The following is a 20,654-nucleotide window of genomic DNA, read 5'->3' on the forward strand; positions in this document are numbered from 1 at the left end:
GAAACAACAGATGTATGTTTCAGTTTTGTCACTTCTTCTGACCACTAGTCTAACCACAAGTTCCGTATTATTCTCTTTTACTTCAACTGAATAGTCTAACGGCGCTTTGCACCTGTTTGGGCCCTTCCCTGTCCATTAATTATGCCTCAGCGAAGATCAGTGTTTCCAGGCTGAAGCTATTTTCAACCATATATTCTCAGTAGCAAGACCCTGCCCCATTGGCCCACACTCTAACAAAATCATAATATACATTTTGGCATTAGCTTTATTGAATATATATTGGCATTAACTTTATTGAATATATATTGGCATTAACTTTATTGAAAAAGTAACATATCTCTTTATTTCTCACACGGACTATGCGCAGAACAGGTATCGGAATGCAGTTTCTTGGGGTGTTTTGTGGCTTATTGCATCCCTGCCATGGAGTTATGTGTGACTGGTGAGTTTGGTTGATACCACTCGTTCAGAAGTGGCCGTTCTGGCCATCCCATTCTGTTCCGGATGTTGTTTTGGGAGTTCTGGGGCTAATAGGGATATAATATTGCAATGGTTTTAGTCCTAAAATATTGTCCCCAAGTGTTGCTAACACATGCCACTGCTTTTGGTATGGTTTATTTTTAATATAAAGGAGTCGTTCGTTCTGGCGTGCTCCGTTCCGGCTTTTACACCGTTCTGTTTGTCTCTGGCGTGGTTGCAAAACGATCCTTCCCCATTTTAATGATAGAAGAAATCTGAGACTGTAACACACACGGGAATGTGGGGGGGGGGGCGTTGGATCTCTGCTGCCCATACTGCTCCTTCCTTATCTGCCAGGAATTCACCCTCTCCTGGATGCACCCAGATAGAAACTTTCCTCCCAGTCCTCTCGGAGGTAAGCTTGCAATCTTCATTCTGGATCATGCGGGGCGGGGGTTGGCAATGACCCCGCTACAAACGGGAGGGAGGAGTCGGATAAGGGCAAAATGACAAAGCAGCAGCTCTGGACTCCATTCCGATCGTTTCGCCCCGACTTTCAGCTTCTGTTTACTCCGCCCACGGATCCCTTGATTGATCAAGCCCGGGCCTCCCCGCGCCGCTCCTTGCCACGTCGAGCTGCGTGCGCCTCATGTTTGGCTGCTGACCCAAGCAGAAGGAGAAGCAAAACTTTTTGCAGCCGCAGGAATCGAAAGCAGTGGGAAAGGAATAGCGTCCTCTCGCTGCTGCCCCACCGCTGGTGCAATACGGCAGAGACCATCACGGGCTCACCGTCCGCCAGTCAGCAACAGATCAATGTTCTGCCCGCCTTTGCTGTAAGATACTTTGCAGAGGGGCACGATGAGCAAGAGACTGGTCGCTGCCCCGCGGAGTTCACAATCAATCTAAACTGCAGCCAGTCGAGGTACGCCGATGCAGTTTGCTTCTAAAGTTGCAGCCAATGTATAACTTAAACCCCAGACCTGTAAATGCGTCTGCTCTTAAGCTGAACTAATATTGGGTGTTGTTGTTTATTCGTTCAGTCGCTTCCGACACTTCGTGACTTCATGGGTATTCTACAATATTGGGTAGTCTACAAAAAACGAGAAGAGAAGAATCCCTTTGGCTGAATGCTAAGTTTCAGGCGGTCAATTCTTTGGAAGGCAAACGGCTCAGAAATTTGGTTTAAGGCTCAATCTTGTTCATCGTTTAGACAGAAAAAAAAGTCCTACACTCACAGCGTTCCCCAGCCAGCCATGTTGGATGGGGAATGCTGGGAGTTGTAGGGCTTTTCCCCTTCTTCTGTCTATACATAGATAGGATTTCTTTACATGGATAGGATTATGCCCTTAAGTGAGTCGTGGACCGGGCGATCGCTGGCAAAATGGTGCACAGCGGCAAAGAAACAGGGAGACCACAAACGTAATTATTTCATTTCGACCATCAAAGCTTTCCTGTCTCTGCTGCTACCTCTCCCTGCCCTGCAAAGCTCCCTTCTAAGGGGCAGGAAGAAATCAGCAAATGCAGGTTTTCCTTGCATTGAGATGAAATGATGAAGGAAAGCTGCACCTGCTGAAGTTCTACCTGCCATGGAGATGTTCAGACTAACGGATCCCCCACAGTTAAATCACAGGGGGGGGGGGGATGGGAAAGGGTTGCAGAGATGGGGCAAAGTGCATGTGAGGAAACCTTTGTCCCACATTCTGGATTACTGAAAGAAAAATTATTAGGGATGGTGAACTTCATGTATCCCTCCCCCCAATGCCACCTATGAATTGAAGAAAAAATAAAGTGGCCTTTAGAGTTTTCTTTCTTGCTCTTAAGAGGTCTGACTCAGCAACCCAATATTTCTCAGTTATTATAGTTATATATTTTGAATCCAGAGGGCTTTGCATTCCTTTCATGTTCATAAAGGAACAATTTGTGTGCCAGGCTATTTACAAGAGTCACATGCTAATCCCAAAATGAAACTTCCTGGATTGGTTGATCCCACGATGAAGCTACGCTGATGTTAAATAGCTGTTTTCCACTTTGCATCTTTGCGTTAACATTTGAGTTGGGCGTTCGGAGGCAGAGCCTGAATGCTTCATAGGTTACGTGATATATTTATTTTTTAATGGTGTATTGTTGTCGTTTATATAGTTGCACCAGTGTAGAAGCTGTGGTTTGTGTGACCTCGACTCAGTATCAGCAGGGTTGTGGGGAGAAGTCCACACCACTGAAACAGTGGTCTAGGTTGTGGTCACTGCGGGAAGGAGGCTTTTCTTAGTGCTACATAGGAAAGCCATGTTTCTATCTACAAATAGTGACCAGAGTTAAGAGTAAGTTAGAGGCATTTAAACTTTCAATAGCTTGCCCTTTAAATTGAAATGGCTGACTGGGAGTTGTAGGCCTTTTTTCTGTCTAAACATGCATAGGATTGAGAGCCAGTGTGATGTAGTAGCTAAAGTGTTGGACTGGGAGCCGGGAGATCCAGGTTCTAGTCCTCACTCGACCATAGCAGCTCACTGGGTGACTTTGGGCCTGTCACAGATTCTCAGCCCAACCTACCTGTCAGGATTGTTGTTGTGAGGATAAAAATGGAGAGGAGGAGGATTATGTATGCCGCCTTGATTTCTTTCAGGAGGGAAAATGATGGGGTATAAATTGAATATTATTTATTTATTTATTGCATTTATATCCCGCCCCATAGCCGAAGCTCTCTGGGCAGATTACAAAAGTTAAAAACAGTAAACATTAAAAACAAATATACAAAGTTTAAAATCATAAAAAACATAAAAATAGCAGTACCTTTATAAAAACAGCTATTCTGGGGTCCATTAAAAACAAACAAACTCAGCTCATGTTGTTAAATGCTGTTAAATGCCTGGGAGGCTAAATAAATAGGATTGATTGATTTTACTTATTTATTTATTACATTTTTATACTGCCCAATAACTGAGGTTCTCTGGGCAGTTTAAAGTTAAAACCATAACGTATAGCGCCCTACATAAATCAAAAGCCCTATTCAGGCATTCTAAAACTGTGTATGCCCGATGTGTGAGGCCCCCCTCCCTCACTCTGCCCTCCCCCCCCCCCGGTTGCCATTCCTGTCCCCCTTTTGAACAGTTAGTAGGATTGAACCTTCCTCTAGTCAAACACAAAAACGTCCCTGGAAGAGGGGTGGAGTGTTGTGTGCTGGTAGGTTCCTTGCTGATAAGCTCAACACTAGGAGTCCACCTCCCTTTCCTTTTCTGCTGATGGGACCTGCCTCCAAGCACGTGACCCACTTTCCCAGCTGTGCTTTGGACCTGGCGTGGCCACCTCAGCTGCTGAAGAGCATTGTGGACGGACATTGCCTCTTTGTGGGCATTTTGGGCCTTGAGGCCCTGCAGTGAGAAGACATAAGAAGGAAGCCTTGGTCAGAGCCAGCCAAGGAACTGAAGAACACCTCCTCCAAGTAGGTGTGCTGCACTACCCTTGCTTTGATGGGTGCTGTAAAACTCCTTCCTTTAATAGCTTCTCACTGGGCCAGCCGGGACTAAGAGATGGGCGGTGGAGGCTGGTGGCTTCGATTTTGATGGGGCTGTGATTCTATTCCAGGTTTCAGTCAGGACCAGCCAGAACTCTAAAGAAGCTAGCCAAAGTTCTGAAATTATTTTGGGGACCTGGTTCAGCATCTTGAATTTCTGTCTGGTTCTGACTAAAATCCAGAATGGAATCACAGCCCTACCAAAATCGGAGTCTCCAGCCTCCACTGGATGTGGAGAGGGGGGGGTCAACTGAGCTCCAATCAGTGCCGGCTCCAGTTTTTGGAGGGGGGGGGGCTCCCTCAGTGAGCCTACCTTCTCACTGCCATTGTCAGCAGCTGTTATTCTTCCTCCTCTTCCTCATCATTGCTTCCGCTCACTTGCTTGACAGGCATAGAGCCAGGGAGCAAGTAGGCCGTGGCACCTCCTGGTCCTCCATCTCACCACGACTGTTAATTGGGCCAGAGTGAGAGGCAGGTGAACAAGCAGGTTGCCCTGGTGAAGAGAAGGAATAAGTCTAGGAGGCTCTTGTCAATAGAGCCCTGCAAGGATGTGAGCCCTTTGTAGCCAAAACATTGCCACCCACATTCAAGGCAATTGGAGGAATCCCGAGTTTTGCAAAAGTTTTTTAAAAAGTTTTTTTAGAAAACTCCCGAAAGAAGGGGGTAAATTCTCAAAGCAACCTAACAAAGACTAAATATGCTCATTAGCAGCACAGTGACTGTTTGGAGTGAGGGGGGGGGAATAGAAAACAGGCCCAATTTATCTACCTTTTAGGTTCATTCTGTGATCTTTCCTTTTTTGACTCTGCCCTGTTCCCCCTCAGGAAATCGAAACTCCACTAGTTAAACTGGCAAGTGGACTCTGGAGCAGCTGCCATGGCCTCAGTCCGGGAGGTGTCCAGCATTGCTGAGGAGCTGCTGTGCCCCATCTGCCTCTCCATCTTCCAGGACCCCCGCATGCTGGTCTGTGGCCATAATTTCTGCCTCTCTTGCATAGAGAGCTGTGTGATCTCCAAGGGGCAACATCAAGGGACGTGCCCCGAGTGCCGCACCCCCTTCAGCCTGCAAGATGTTGCATGCAACAGGGTCCTGGCCAACCTGTCCGAGAAGGCCCGGCTCCTCAAGCTGGAGGAGGGTCCTCCATCCAGCCGGTATTTTTGTGAGGAACACGAGGAGCCGCTCAAACTCTTCTGCAGTCAGGACGAGGCCCCTATCTGTGTGATCTGCCGGGACCTTCCTCAGCATCAGGGTCATAGCTTTTTGCCTTTCAAGAATGCTGTGAAAACTTATCAGGTAAGAGCCAGTTAAACCTGTGCTTCTGCAGGCTAGTAGATTATAGGATTGTCATAGGAATGGGGGAGAAATCCATTCACTTCACATTTTAATGCAAACCTACCTGTTTATGCACTTCTGAACCAATACGCCCGGTGTGCAGTACCTCAGGCCCCGGGATCAAAGCTGTCCATAATATTTGTTATTATTATTTCAAAACATAAACTAACAAACACAAAATACACAAGGTGAGACAAATAGAGGAATAAAACACACACACACACACACATACACACACACCGTAAACCATAAACCACATACAAAATTAAGGACTTCCAATTTTCTCCACAGCAAAAATATGTAACAATATTTTCTCTTACTCTATAATTACAAAAGTCAAAATTCCCCTCTTTCTTTTATCTTAAAGTTTTCTTCTTATTCGTTGAATCCACAGATAAACAAATAATTATTTTCTAGATCCTGCAGAAAGTCTATAAAAGGTTTCCATTCAGTTCTGAACGTAGATGTTGACTTTTCTCTAATTATTGATGTAATAATTACGCCAACATCTTCAATAGCCATTCATCTGTTATAGGTACTATTGTGACTTTCCATTTTTGTTCATATAGTAGGCTCACTGCCATTGTCATATATAAGAATAAAGTCCCATAATTCCTTTTCATCTGGTTATCCATTAAGCCCCAAAGGAAATATTCCAGTTTCAATTGCATATTGGTTTTTAATATCTTCTGTATTAAAAAATGAATTTGTATCAAAAAAGTTCTAACTTTTTTACAGGTCCACCATATATGATAAAATGTTCCTTATTGTTCTTCACGTTTCCAACAAGTTCCCGATATGCCTTTATACAGTTTAGCCAATTTGGAAGGAGACATATACCATCTATACAACATCTTATAAAAGTTATCTTTCAAACTAAAACTTAAAGTAAATTTTAAACCTCTTGACCACACATTTTCCCATTGTACCATTGGTATATTATATCCAAAATGTTGGCCCCATTTGATCATACTTGTTCTTCCTCTGTCACGAACTTCAACAAAAGTTTATATATTTTTGCAATAACATGTTCATCATTTGTACATAATGCCCTTTCAAATTCAGATTTTGTTTGTTCAAAACCACAAGGGTTTTTTTTATCTAATAAAACAGCAAAATGACTTGTGGGGGCAGCAGGGAGCCCTCCATCCTTTTCCAATGTGAATTTCTTTTTCTCTCGAGATTCTTTTGTATCCCCTCATTTATTTATTTTTTTAATGTAAAAATTAAAGTATTTTTATTTATGTATTATTCGCTGCACAGGAAAAACTGAAGGCATCTCAGGAGCCCCTGGAGGATGGCGTGAAATGGGCCACGACTACTCAGTTCCGTCAGCTGAAGGCGATAGAAGAACTGGAGGTAAATTTAGAAGGGGGTCCTCAAGTGCAGTGGGTGAGCCCAAGAAAGGATATTTATTTATTTGTATTTTTAACTTGTATTTGTATTTTTAACTTGTTGGTTGTTTTATGATGATTTTAATTTTTGTGAACCGCCCAGAGAGCTTCGGCTATTGGGCGGTATAAAAATGTAATAAATAAATAAATAAATAATATCCGAGGAGGAGGTGGTTTTGAAGGACTTAGAGGCCGGAAGGAAGCCGGGGCCTTCTTAAAATAATGAGGCTCTTTTATCAAGTGGGATTGTAGCGAGAGGCCCTTCGCGCCATACGAGGACCCGAAAAACTGTTGACGTTTCTCTGTTCTTGCATTGGCTCCTCAGCACCTGATTGGTTCCCACTTCAGTCTTTCGATTGGCTGGGAGTTCTATAGTCAGGCCCGTTTCATTCGCGGCATCTGCTCCTCAGCTCAAGTGTTTTGACCCTGTTTCTTCTGTACCCATCTGTCATCTGCCACAGGGTGTTTCCTGGAAGACTGAGGCTAACTAATGTTTAATAGCCTCTGTGAGGTCTTGCCTTCACCTGTGCTCCCCACAGGCTACTTGACAAGACTGCCCATGCCACTAGCACCCAGGACCTGCTTCAATTCCCCCTGTGCTGATGACGCGTGTGAGGGTTTGGGCCTGCCGCTGCCGCTCCGGTCTCGCCTTTATTCTTTAGGCCCCACAGCTCCACAGCCCAGCAACCCAACCCTCACTTTCCCATTCCGCTGCCACCATTAACTGTTCCCTTCTCAGTCCCTCTTCCACAGACCACACCAGTTGTTTGAAATTAATTGGAATTTATTAACCTAAGTGCGTGTACATAAGCTTAATGGTTTCCTCATTTGCAATGCGTATGGTTACAAGGCTTCTAAGCGTATTGATTTCTATCAGTTCTTTCTTAAAAGGTTCCACTATAGAATTCTACTATTCTTTATGTTAATATCGATATTCTCAACCCAATATCTCACACCAGTCCTTCCTATCCAGTATCTGCCTCTGTGTCTTCGTGTATTCATCCACACTACGACTACAGAATCATACACTTCTCCCACAGAATCATACATTTTTCTCTTATAATCATCCACTTCTCTCTTCCTGTCAGCTCAAAACTATATATGTAGAGCTACATTTCTCCAGCTCTTCCCACTTTCACACCCGCAGCTAATCCAAGCACTCCCCCGCCACCATCCAATCAGCACTCAGGCATTCAGACCCCCTTCTTCTACTTTATAGTTAACTGAGCCTGTAAATACAAATTGAAAGTACGTTGAGGCCTACTCACTTCCTGGACCCTTACGCATAATATCAACAATAACTTTGCAAATATTTACATTTAAGGCGTATAAGGCAGCTGAACATTGTAGCCTCACCCCAGAAATCAATTGTACTATTATTATTATTATTATTATTATTATTATTAATAATAATAATAATAATAATAATAATAATAATAATAATAATAATATACCACCTCATAGCTGAAGCTCTCTGGGCAGTTTACAAAAGTTAAAAACAGTGAACATTACAAACAAATATACAAAATTTAAAAGCATAAAAAGCATAAAATACAAATAAAAAGAGACAATATCCGTTTGGCCTGGCCCTAGCTTCCAGCTTCTGGCCTACGCCCAGGGACAGTCAAGTCTCTGCAAATACTCCAGCTCCACCCTCCCAGCTGCTGGCTGTCATTATAGACACTAAAACTAGGGTGACCATATGAAAAGGAGGACAGGGCTCCTGTATCTTTAACAGTGGCATAGAAAAGGGAATTTCAGCAGGTGTCATTTGTATATAGAGAGAACCTGGTGAAATGCCCTCTTCATCACAACAGTTAAAGCTGCAGCTGCCCTGCCCTCTTTTAAATCTGGTCACTCTAGTATAGCTCCTGCAGCTTTAACTGTTGTGATGAAGAGGGGATTTCACCAGGTTCTCCGTATATACAAATGCTGAAATTCCCTTTTCTATGCAACTGTTAAAGATACAGGAGCCCTGTCCTCCTTTTCATATGGTCACCGTACCAAATGTAAATTGACACACCGGTATCAAGGATAGGCATGATTGGGTACCTGCCGAGCCCCCGAGCCCCCTCCCTGGCAGGAGTCCGCTGGCAAGAGCTCCCTGGAGTTGCTTCTCCACCATTGCAGCCTGCTTGTTCACCTCCTGTTCTGGCCCAGACATCAGTGGTGGTGAGAAGAAAGAGCAGGAGATGCCACGGCCTCTTTGCTCACTGGTTCTCTGCCTGTCAAGCAAGCAAGTGGAAGCAGGATGAGGAGCAAGAGCAGGTGGTGACAATGGTGGTGAGAAGGTTGACCTACTGAGAGAGGGGGGGCCCAGACTGAGGGGGCCTTGCCCAGGGGACATCTAAAACCTGGAGACGGCGTAGCCACTTTCGCCTCCTAGCATGACTGAATCATTGACACTTTGTGATGGGAGGGGGGGAAGCACAACATGTTTGTGTGGAAGGAACAGAATTGTCAGTCTAAACCATGGTTAGGCCGCTAACCCTTTTGCAGCAAATGTTTAGTGAGCATATTTAAACCACGGCTATGTAGCCACCATGGTCAGGAATGGTTCCCACGACACGCTAAGCCATAACGTTTAGCTCAAAATGCTTAACCGCCATGGCTTAGCATGTCGTCTGAACAGACGACATGGCTTAGCACGTCGTCTGAACTGATTCCCACCGTTTTGTATGCAAGCCTATATTTTAACTCCCTCTGGTTTCTCTGCAGGGCCTAAGCCAACATCTGTGCGGCTGCATCTTCATTGCGTTTGAGGAGCTCCGCGAACTCCTGAACGAGAGGGAGCAAAGCATGCTGGGAACGGTGAAACAAATGAAGGAAGACAACCTGGCCGAAATGGAAGGGAGGCTGGAGTATCTGAAGGCCTACGAGTCATCTCACGCTGAGACCATTTCCAGCATCCAAGCTGCGCTGGACGAAACCAACGAATTTGCTTTCCTGAAGGTGCATCTGGGGGCCCTTCCCCATCTGTTTTTATGGGGAATGTGCATTTATGCATTTCTAGTGCCTCTTCCAGATGACTTCTGCTTTGGGGAATAATTGGGTTTTGTCCACTGCTTAAACAGCAATATCTTGTTTATGGGGGAAGCACAATTTTCCTTTGCACGGGCACACACTCAAGAGTGTATACAGTGATGTCTGTATACCACAGATATGGGCGTTCTCAGACGTTGCGGGTGATGGGTGACTTAGTGCCTTCGCTGCCAGGTCTGGGCAATTCTAGGATTTAAAATACATGCAGAGTCGCAGACATCTAATGTCACTGGTTTAGGGCACAATCCTATGCATGTTTAGACAGAAAAGTCCTACTGGATGGGGAATGCAGGGAATTGTAGGACTTCTCTCTCTTTAAACATGCATAGGATTGAGCCCTTAGAGCAGCCTTCCTCAACCTGGGGCGCTCCAGATGTGTTGGACTACAACTCCCAGAATGCCCCAGCCAGCTGGCTGGGGCATTCTGGGAGTTGTAGTCCAACACATCTGGAGCGCCCCAGGTTGAGGAAGGCTGCCTCAGAGGCTGAGTGCTCCAGTGCACAAGCCCTCATCTCGCCCACTAAAACAGGGGTGGGCAGAAAATAGATCTCCAGACGTTTTGGGCTTCAACTTCCAGCATGTCATGCTGGCAGAGGCTTCTGGAAGCTGAAGTCCAGAACATTGATCTCCTTGCTTTAAAAAAATACGGTCCTGAGCACCTGCAAGACGAGCTCTTTCCTTGCTACAGTCTAGCTGTTATTTTTATTCAAATACAAATGTATACAGATCAAGTTTAATTGAGGCTTCACTCCTATGTGCACCTACCTGAATTAAGCTGTATTCAACATGATGGGGATTGCTGCCGTGTAAATTTGCAGAGGGTTGCTCTGGGAAAGTCTTGCAGTTAACTTGGCTTTTCTGACTGGGAACGTATCTATACGATGACGCTTTCCCTTCCCATTTACCCCAAACTCGAGGCAGCAACGATAGAGTTACACAGCAGGAAACTGTTTTCAGCTGAGCCTCGTCTTTTTCTCCCAGTGGTGGGGGAGAGAATCAGATTTAGCAGGGTGTGTGTGTGTGTGGATGTTCCTAAAACCATTGCCCCCTTTTGAAAGGAGAGCAGAAGCACACTGTGACTTCAAGAATGTGTTGCTGCTTGCTGCTTGCCTGGGATGCTTCAGAACAATTGAAGAAGTTGCGGTAAAACGACACCACGAAAAAGCGCAGTTTCGGGGGGGAAAGCCCGATGTGGCTGCAAGTTGGCGGCTGCGTCATTTAAACAACGCAGCACCACTGCACAGCCACGACGTGGCATCTAGACAAGCCCTGGGTGGCAGCGCCCCTGCTAAACATGTCCTTCTGCTCTGATCTTAACTTTTGTGAACCGCCCAGAAAGCTTCGGCTATTGGGCGGTATAAAAATGTAATAAATAAATAAATATTTCTTTCCTACTATTTGGCTGACCGGTGTGTGTCGGACTCTCGGATGTTCTGAAAGGGGTGTTTCGTGGGTCTAGTCAGCTTTGCTATGGGAAGCTTTTTCAGCAGGCAGTTCCGGGGATTAACGTCATCTGTTTCTCTTCCCTCCAGGGAATCAAGGAACTGATGGGACGGTGAGTATCTGCATTGCACTCTGCATTGTTGTGATAACTTGTGGAGAGTGCAGGGGGAGAGGAGGTCCACTTTCCCTACTGGTGGACCCCCTGTTTGTTTAAGATTCCCCCAAAGCGGAATTACAATTCATTGCCATTTTAGGCTGATCCTAAACCAGACTCCCCCAACCTGGTGCTTTCCTGATATGTTGTATCACAACTCCCAGCATCCACAGAAAGCCAATGCTCCTTGTGTGGATGGGGATGATGGAAGTTGCAGTCCAACCCATCTGGAGGGTGCCAGATTTGGGGTGGCTGCCCTATGTCATAGTCTTTGCTCCTAATGGGTACAGTAAGATGGCAGGGCAATATTTGTGTAACTCCCCATTCATATAATCCTCACGGTTTGTGTTCTCCACTTTCCTGTCTCTTGTAAAGCTGGGGTGGAGAACTTCAGTCCCGGGGGCCACATAGGGCCCTTCTGTGGGTACCAATCTGGCCCTGTGAGGTTCCACAGATGGCCACGCCTCCTCCCTTTTGTTCATGGAATGGGAGGGAAGCCATCTTGTCCTTGTCCTTAGGCAGCCAAATGTGTTGGGTTGGCCTTGTTTGCCACCACCTACCACTAGACTGCATCCCCCCGCCCCCTGGAAGCTTCTCCAAATGGAATCCGGACCTCAGGCTGAAAGAGGTTGAATGTTCCTGCTATAAGGTAAATGACGCTGCCCTGTGACCCACCTACCGTCAGACCAACGGTCCACCTGCAGCAGCATCTCAGAGGTTATTTCCGCTGTCCAGTATCTTATAAGTCAAAAATTTGGGGAATTGAACCTGGGACCTTCTACATGAAGAACCTCGACACAGGGCCTTCTCTGTAGCAGCACCCAACATTTGGAAAACTCTCCTTTGTGCAGTTTGGGAAGCAGGAAATGTAGCATCCTTTAAATGCCTCCTGAAAACACACCTTTTCACATAGGCTTGCCCTGGATTATAACTGTTGCTGGGTATAGTTTTGGTTTTACATGGCGTTTTTAAACTTTTCAGGTGTTTTGTAACGTTTTCATGTGTTATATTTTATGGTTTTGATTGTGAACTGGCCAGAGAGCCTTGGTTATTGGGCAGTATAAAAACGTAATAAAATAAAATATACATGCAAAACCGATAGGCAGCAATCTTCTCTTCTCCTCTTACAGTATCCAGGAGTGCCGAAACAAAGACAACCATGGAGCAAGCAAGGATCCGAGCGAGAAAAGCCAGGGGCCCCAGGAAGGCGAAGAGGCAAATGAAAAGTGGGCCAGAGGCCAAAGGGACCAAGCTGCCGGCGATGGCGGGGAAACGTATGAAGAAGCTGAGAAAGATGAAGATGGAGCCATCGTGCCCGTGGACCCAGGCCTTGGAGTGCTGGAAGAGTCACTTGATTTTGAGGCCTGGAAGGACATGTTGAGAAGCATCGGCATTGGGGAGACCTATGACCCAGACTCGCTCTATTGCTCCTCACCGCTGGAGGAAGACGTGCTCCAGTCTGAAGGAAGCGAGAACTCCGAGGAGGAGACCGGGGAAGTAGCGGAAGCAGATTTGGAAGACTCGGCCGGCGCTGTGGAAGTCGGCTCCTCAGCCCCAGGCAAAGGCTCCTCGGGTAGACGGAGCAGCGGCTCAAACGCCACTCCAACCGTGGGAGGGCCGCCGTATCGACCGCCCCTGGTCTTCTCCCGCTTCCCAATGCCACTCTACCCAAGGCCTTCCCTTTTCGGTAAGGCACCCGTGCAAGGCTGGGGGATGCCCTGTAAATGGACGCCTCAGTCCCAGTGGGTGCGCCGTGGCACGTGGCAAGGCAGGGGGATTCTGCAGAGGCCGCCCTTTTTCTTCAGACGGGGGCAAGGCTGGGGGTACCCTCGAAACCCACAGATGTTCCAACCCAGTTATAGCAGCGCCTCACATCCGGAGGGCTGGAGAACCCTGAGAAAAGAGCCCCCCAAACCCGGAGAGGCTCATGTCACGCAAGGAGGGTCCATTTCCAGTAAGCAGAGAGCCCCTGGGGAAAGCGGAGCGGGAGCCGAAAGGAAAGAGCCTCCAGGGAAAGGGAGAGGGGGGGCTCATAAGCAGAGGCCCCAGTCCGGTGGGGGATACAACCTGAGTCAAAGCGGAGCAGCGTCGACGAAGAAAGAGCCGCCCAGACCCAGGGAGGCTCATGCTGCAGGGCCAGGAGCCTCAGGAGAAGGCCAGGGGCCTGCGCAGAGACCGCCAACACCCCACAGAGGGGGGGACGCCTCCGCAGGAAGCAAGGGGGCCCAGAACAAGCACCGTGGAGGCCGTGGCCGTGGTCAGGGCTCTGGCTCGGCAAAGGGCCCCCGGAATAAATAGCCGCCCTCTTTCAGAAAGGGATGTATTTCATTGCTGAGGGAAGGGACTTTTCTAAGCAGCGTGATGGAAGGAGTAAGCACCAAGAGACCTTGGACCCAGGAGGGTCCCTCCTTTTCTTAAAAAAAGAAAGAAAAAAGATCTTAGGAAAAAATGGCAGAGGGGTTCCTGCACAAAACTTCCAATGATGAGAATTTGTCCCATACCATGACTAGCAAAAGCAGATTGAATTAAGCAAAATAGTGAGTGTGCACAATATGTACAAATTGCAGAATTCCACTTCTCTAGGTGCACAGTTTGAGTTGTGTGTGTGTGTGTGTGTGTGTGTGTGTATGTGTATCACAGCTTTTTGTATAACAGACGAGGGGGAGGCAGGCATTATTGCTGCCCTGCAAGTAAATCCCACCCACCCCCAGCCCATTGGTGGAGATGCTGTGATGTCACATAATATTCACACATGTTCTAACTCAGTAAGGAGAATGGGGGATTGCAAGAGCGCCCAGTTACATTGCGTTTGCACTCTGGTCTGTGTTGCCGAGAGTACAGTGACAGGAGTCCCTTTCACCCAGCTTGCCTTGGTGGTTGGGGCACACGGCACAGGAAAGGACCCATTTCCCGCTGCAGGCCGTCTTCGTTTCCTGAGGATGCCGCTGAGTCAAATGTGGAGGCTGGAGGCCTTCACTTCTTTTGAAGCAATCCAAGTGCTGCTATGAAAACGAGTTACTTTCGTATTGGCTCAGACAGGGGTTATGGCCTCATGATAATGCTGAGATGATAATTTCCTAATCACGCTGGGACAAATGTATGATATACCAGGGGTGTCAACCCTCTTTCAGCCCAAGAGCCAAATTCAGTTTAGTGTGAACTCCTGAGGGGCCGTGTTCCAGAGATGGGGAGGGCTGAAGGCAACGGTGGGCAGAATCTCTCTCTAAATACCAGCGTATTTTAGTTCAAAGCACTTACTGCCAGTAACAGAGGTTCAGGGGAGACTTTTCAACATTTTTGAATAGGGAAAAGACCGCAAAAGCCTGGAAACCACTCAACAATTGGGGGAAAGGGGGTGGGGCCAGGGAAGGGGCGGGGCTATCTGGGGAACCCTGGTGGGCCAGATTTGGCCCATGGGCCTGAGGTTTGACACCCCTGAGAGAGAGAGGTCCTCTGTAATCTAGCGATTTCTCCAACCGAAGTACAATTTATTCAGTTGAGGCTGGTGGTTCTGACTTTGGTGGGGCTGTAAATCCATTCTGGGTTTTAGTCAGAACCAGCCAGAACTCTAGAGGAGCTATACAAGGTGTTGAATCCTATCCTCAAAATTGGTTCAACACCTTGGATAACCCCTTTTCAGTTCTGACTGAAACTCAGAAGGCATTCAGAGCCCCACCAGAATCGGAGCCCCCAGCCCCCACTGCTTATAGTGGGATACCTGCTGGAGTCCTGTCCAAAAAGCGATAGCTGGCCGTACATGAGAGGCGCCCCTGATTTCATTCTATATAGAGCAGCCTTCATTAGCCTGGTGCCCCCTAGATGTGCTAGACTACAGCTCCTATCATCCCCAGCCCGCTTGCCCATTGAGTGGAACGATGGGAGTTGTAGTCCACCACATCTGGAGGACACCAGGTTGGGGGAAGAGCATGGGTGCCGTATGCATTCAGTCATGCTGTGAGGCAGGCCTTTGCTCTGTAATCATGCTGTAGGTTTTTTTGTAATGTTTTATTGCTCGTGGCTATTGTTTTATAAAAGTTTGCTTCAAATTTCCCCCCTCCCTGCAAAAAGAGGCAGAAAAAACAATGCCTCTTTCGCAGGGTAAAAGTTCCCGAAAATAGGGGGCAGGATTCGGCCCAGCACTAGATATTATATTCTTCACCACTACCGTAGGTCTCTTCACATGGTTTTAATTTTTGTGAACCGCCCAGAGAGCTTCGGCTATTGGGCGGTATAAAAATGTAACAAATAAATAAATAAATAAATAAATAAAAACCATCTCCCGATTCAATTCTATTACCTTCCCACCCAATTCACAAACCAGCTCAGACAAAAGTACTGTACAAAATGCAAAGCGTTTTATTTCACCACATAAAAGGAAAGGACTAAAAAAAAAAAACCAAACATCTATATATTAGTGTAAAAAATCTGTCTATTTTCTTTTCTGCTTTTCAAATATATACACATCCCGATGCACATTACAAATAAACAAACAAAACAGCTACAAGTATCCGCAGGGAAACTTGGGGGGGAAAGAGGAATAATTGTACAGTAAGCATAGAGGAGAATCAATGAAATGGGGGAAGCAAGAACGGGCATCATGTGCTCCTGAAACCTCTTCAGATAGAAATATACATCTAGTTAAGATGAGTCATTTCACACCATTGAAAATATCGGAAACATTAGTCTGTCCTGATTAAGCAAATAGTTAGCCATGACTAAAGCTACAGTCCTACGTACACATCCTTGGAAGAAATCCCCACTCAAGTCAGTGGGGCGCCTTCCTGAGTGAACACGTTTAGGATTGTGGGGTACGTCCCATTGGACTGAATCCAGACTTGCCTTCCGAAAGCAGAAGGCCTCTTCCAGGTGCAGAACAGCTTTTTCACACTCCGCACAAGATCCTTGGGCAAGCTTACGAGAACTGAAAGACTTGCACAATATCTCTTGCACAAGGTCTCAAGAGGCGTGCTAGCACAAGGCCCTGCACAATCCCTTCCACTAGCTCTTGCACAACTGTTCATAGAACAGCGCTGCTGCCAGGATATCTTCCGCTGGTGCACCTCTGGATCCAACCCATTAAAAGCAATGGGACATAATGGGACATAAGCTACAATCCTGTGCACACACGGACTTGGCACATAGGAATGGGCTAACTGTCATAACCTTTGAAGGATGGTGCTCAATATATATATAAAATCGCCACTTAATCTTTTCTCTTGATTACTTTCTTATAACGTGTACCTGCCAAAAGCTGAAACACAAAGCATAGAAAGCTCCAATTATTTTAGAACATTTTGATGACATTATTCTGAGAATCTCCCTCCCTTGCCCCCAAATTGCTCTCTACAACTATCCATTTACAAACCTTACATTTTGAAAGATACTTGATGATTTCAGTCAATAGAAAATGCAGTATTTTTTATGTGTGTTTTTCTCACTTAGGGAACCAAACAACGTTTGCAGGGGTGGGTGGGTGGGAATATATTTCCCTCCCCTTCCCACCAAACAAGGTATTGGCCTTCGTAAAGCTTATTGCATGGATAATCTCGCAGGAGTTGCCTGCGTGGACCTGATTCAGCACAGGCTGAATGTGCACGGATGCCACTGCTATGAGCACGCGACTGGTGCTGGCTTTCAGGACACATCCTTGGGCAACTCCACAATGGAATCACAGTGGGAGTGGGGGGGCGAGAAACAACAGATTCCTTCCCCAAGACGCTCTGCTTGCTTTGGAAAAGTGCATCCTTTCCCCCGTCGCTTTGTACAGTACAGTATCTACAATCATGTCACCTCAAGTCTCCAGGAAAAAGGGAGAAAAATGAATTTACAAAGAACAGGGTCAGGCCCCCAGCTGGGATGGATCTGTGGCACCTTGCGAAGTTGGAATGGAAAACTGGCCCTTTTGGAAACCCAGTGTTAATTCTTTTTTTTAAGGTCGAACTGTGAACGCTTGTAGCCTGAAGTCCATTCCATGCCATGTCCAGAACTTGCGAGTCGGGGCTCCTGTCTCTTTTAACTTGTCAAAGCAGTTCAGACCAAGAGGTATCCTCCTCTTGCCCCCTTAAGAGCAGCTAGTACTGGGTCCCCCCCAGCCTACAATGGATTTGTGAAGTACGTTTGACACCACTTCTTCCAGCCTCTCCAAGCATCCAGTGCTCAGTTTAAAATCCCAGTGTGCTCGGACCAGAGGGTCCTCTTTGTTTAGCCAGTGTTACTCCAGTTGTCCGTGAAATCTAAAGGCAGAAATGCAGTCCCCACTATGGAGTCTGCCCAAAGCTCTAGGTGCCTCCTCCCCAGTACACTTTCTCGGAAAGGATGGCAGTAAGACAGCAACACTCTCTGGGGGGAAAGAGTATAAAGAGGAAAGAGGAAACAGAGCCAGGATTCTCAAAGATTAAAACGGTGAGCCTCCATTAACGCAAGGAAAAAGGATCAGTGTGTGCATCCTTTCCACCCAACCATCCCACATGTCACAGAGATATAACAGAGCAGTCAGCTGGATGGCCAGGATTCATCCCAATAGTGGGGTAAGCTCAGTGGAGAAGAACGGAACCCAGTGGTTTTAAGAGCAGTGTTTCTTAACCCCTTGGTGCCTGTCCTCCCTTTCTAAGCCTTTTCTACTCCCCCATCACCAGCCATCTGTAGCCCAGACCACGTCAAGATCCATGCAGGCAGTCATGTGCCTGCTGCTGTGAAGATAGGGGCGTTAATCCAAACCTTCATCAGAAAGGGGATTTGGAGAAGGCATCCCCAGCATTGCCCGAAACCGCATCCAGGGGGAAACGTTGCTCAAACAAAGAAGCAACTCGTCCCAAATCAGGCGAGGGTGATTTGCAGGAAGTGGGGAAGCAGCCACCTCCCCACACAGCAACCCAAATGTGCGAGGAGGTGCTGCTCCAGTTTGAGAACCACTGGAATTAAAAAGAGCAAAAAGGAAATCATTCCAAATGAGGGCCTAATCACATTGGGCTCGTCTACACCAAGCAGGATATTCCACTATGAAAGTGGTATGAAAGTGGTATATAAAAGGCAGGAGCCACACTGCTGCTTTATAGCAGTATTGAAGTGCACTACAGGATCTACACTACTGCTTGATAACAGTACTGAAGTACACTGACAACTGTTGGGGCCCAGGACACATCTACACCAAGCAGGATATTCCACTATGAAAGCGGTATGAAAGTGGTATATATGATATGTGTCAATGGGTCCCAACAGTTGTCCGTGCACTTCACTATAAACCAGTAGTGTGGCTTCTGCCTTTTTTATACCGCTTTCATAGTGGGATATCCTGCTTGGTGTAGGATGAGCCCGTTGACCCTAACAGATTGATGGGACAACGCCTGCAATAATGATCACCCCTAGCATTGCTGAGTGTCCAAAAGTGTTTCATGTATATTATTTCAGCAGTCTTTACAACAATCCTGTAAAGTAGGCCGGAACTATTAGCTCCATAATGCAGAGGAGGGAATAAAGGCTGAGGGAACAGGTCCTTGCCTAAGGCCACAAAGTGAGGTTATAGCTAAGGTGGGATCTGAACTGAGCCCTTCCACGCTCACTCCTTTAGTCTATGGCTGTTTCTACACCTGCCTTTTTCCCCAGGATCATCCCTGTGCATGAAAATGCCACACAGGGGATCCCGGGAGCAGGCAGGGACGATCCCTCCATTTTCCTGGGATAAGCCTTAGGTGTAGAAAGGGCCACTGTATTGCCCCGGCTCTCTAGCAGCATATTCATGGCAGTTAGCACTGAACTGACTAGAAATAAGTGACAGGATGAGCATTCTGTCTCCTGGACCATTCACAATACATGTTATCCCTGGCTGGAGGAAAGAAGTCAAGGAGGAACTCCTAGGGTATCCCCTAGCAACCACCCCTGCTCCATTGGGGAGGCTCAACTCACACTTTGAGAACCTGGAAATGAGAGAGGAGGAAGGGAGGAAATTATATGGTGGGTATATGGAGAGAAAAAATACAATACCGAAAGGATATAGAGATGGGAAGAATGCAGAGATCAGTGTGTGCATCAGTGAATGGATACAAGAGTCAAATGAGGGTGTCACTGAAGTTTGTTCAGGTTAAGGTAGATAGGACAGAATGGGATTAGGAGAAAGGCGCAGGGCAAATTAGGCATGTATGTGGATAGATGGACTGGAGAAACAGAGGAGGAGGAATGTGTTGGACAGGCATCTCTGCATGGTATTTCTGGGTCAGAAGATGGAAGGGTCAACAGCAGGATGGAGATGAGTCAAGAAGAGAGTGAGTGATGGGAGAAAGAGAGTGAATCCAGAAGGACATATCTGGGGGGTGGATGGAGAGCGATGGGCGGACAAAGGCTGGGCCAGGGATGGACAGACAGACGCCACCCCAGGCACCCCAGTAGAGTTGATTCCGGAGCATGAGGCCTCCTGAGCCACACCCCGCCCCAGCAGTCTCTGCGGTGCTGCCCTGACTCCTCAGTGTAGCCTCCCCTGGCCAGTGCCAGCCCGGTTCACACCATATTGAGGGCATCCTCAGCCAAGAAGCGGTGCAGGTATTGGAAAGATGGGCGGTCCTTGGCCTCTCGTGCCCAGCATCTCAGCATCACCTCGTAGACAGCCAAAGGGCAGGCAGGGGGACGGGAGAGATAGACCTGAGGGTGGAAGGAAAGGGAGTTGTTACAAGGCCTTGAGGTAGGCAGGCTCGAAACAGAGCTGGGACGTTCCTAAGGATGTGGGAGGGATCCGCAACCAAACCAGATGAGTTCTTTATTAATCAGACCTGTGGATTCTGCAATGGACCAGATTTTCCTCTGTCGGGCAGAGTCTGCAGACTGTTTTCCTAACCTGGAATTTTGCAGATTTCATCATAAAAAATACACCAAAATTAAACAACCTGGCCAAAAATGTTCATTTCCACCATAGGCTAATGTGTGAAAATGCACATTTGAGGGGGACGTGTGCATTTGGGGAGAATTTCCACCAATTCACAGTGGTGCAAATTCGCACGTGCGCAAATTCGGAAACGGGGAAAAAAATCTAGTTTCGTCAATGGGCGGATGACAGAACCAAAGGCGCCTGACAATTCATGAAACAAAAGCAGAATGGATTTTACACAATCTGTACACCCCCAGACGTTGCTACATCTTTTTAGCCAGGGCTTAATTTTGAGCAGGACACACGGACCTCCATGCAAAGTGAGGGCTCCATCCTGGAATATGTGATGTAGAGAGCTCCTTGAAGCATGTGCGGAATACGCTTTCCTTGCCAGAAAGTAACCCCAATCTGCCCCCATTCATATCTGGAGCTTGGGTGAAAGGTACAAGAATCCTTGAGCTCTTGCAT

General features: G+C 46.9%; 2 protein-coding genes across 5 annotated transcripts in view; one reads left to right on the forward strand and one right to left on the reverse strand.

Moving 5' to 3' along the window:
* Positions 1–1,090: 1,090 nt before the first annotated feature.
* On the forward strand, positions 1,091–14,681 carry LOC134395995 (uncharacterized). Of its 2 annotated transcripts, none has more exons than XM_063122300.1 (6): positions 1,091–1,381; positions 4,792–5,260; positions 6,563–6,658; positions 9,412–9,645; positions 11,268–11,290; positions 12,463–14,681. In XM_063122300.1, exons 2-6 carry the CDS (start codon positions 4,844–4,846, stop codon positions 13,628–13,630), a joined length of 1,938 nt encoding a protein of 645 aa, XP_062978370.1. In that variant the 5' UTR covers positions 1,091–1,381; positions 4,792–4,843; the 3' UTR covers positions 13,631–14,681. The 2 variants fall into 2 exon arrangements, with proteins under 2 accessions (XP_062978370.1, XP_062978372.1); XM_063122302.1 differs by lacking the exon at positions 1,091–1,381 and adding an exon at positions 3,800–3,895.
* A 987-nt stretch (positions 14,682–15,668) lies between these two features.
* The window catches only part of DDR1 (discoidin domain receptor tyrosine kinase 1), a 75,337-nt gene continuing 70,351 nt past the window's right edge, over positions 15,669–20,654 (reverse strand). For all 3 annotated transcript variants that reach the window (XM_063122298.1, XM_063122297.1, XM_063122299.1), the window contains one exon: positions 15,669–19,963. In XM_063122298.1, the coding sequence (XP_062978368.1) occupies positions 19,823–19,963 (141 nt within the window). In that variant the 3' untranslated portion in view covers positions 15,669–19,822. The remainder of the gene's footprint in view (positions 19,964–20,654) is intronic.

Source organism: Elgaria multicarinata, chromosome 3 (assembly GCF_023053635.1).
Source record: "Elgaria multicarinata webbii isolate HBS135686 ecotype San Diego chromosome 3, rElgMul1.1.pri, whole genome shotgun sequence".
Lineage (NCBI taxonomy): Eukaryota > Metazoa > Chordata > Lepidosauria > Squamata > Anguidae > Elgaria > Elgaria multicarinata.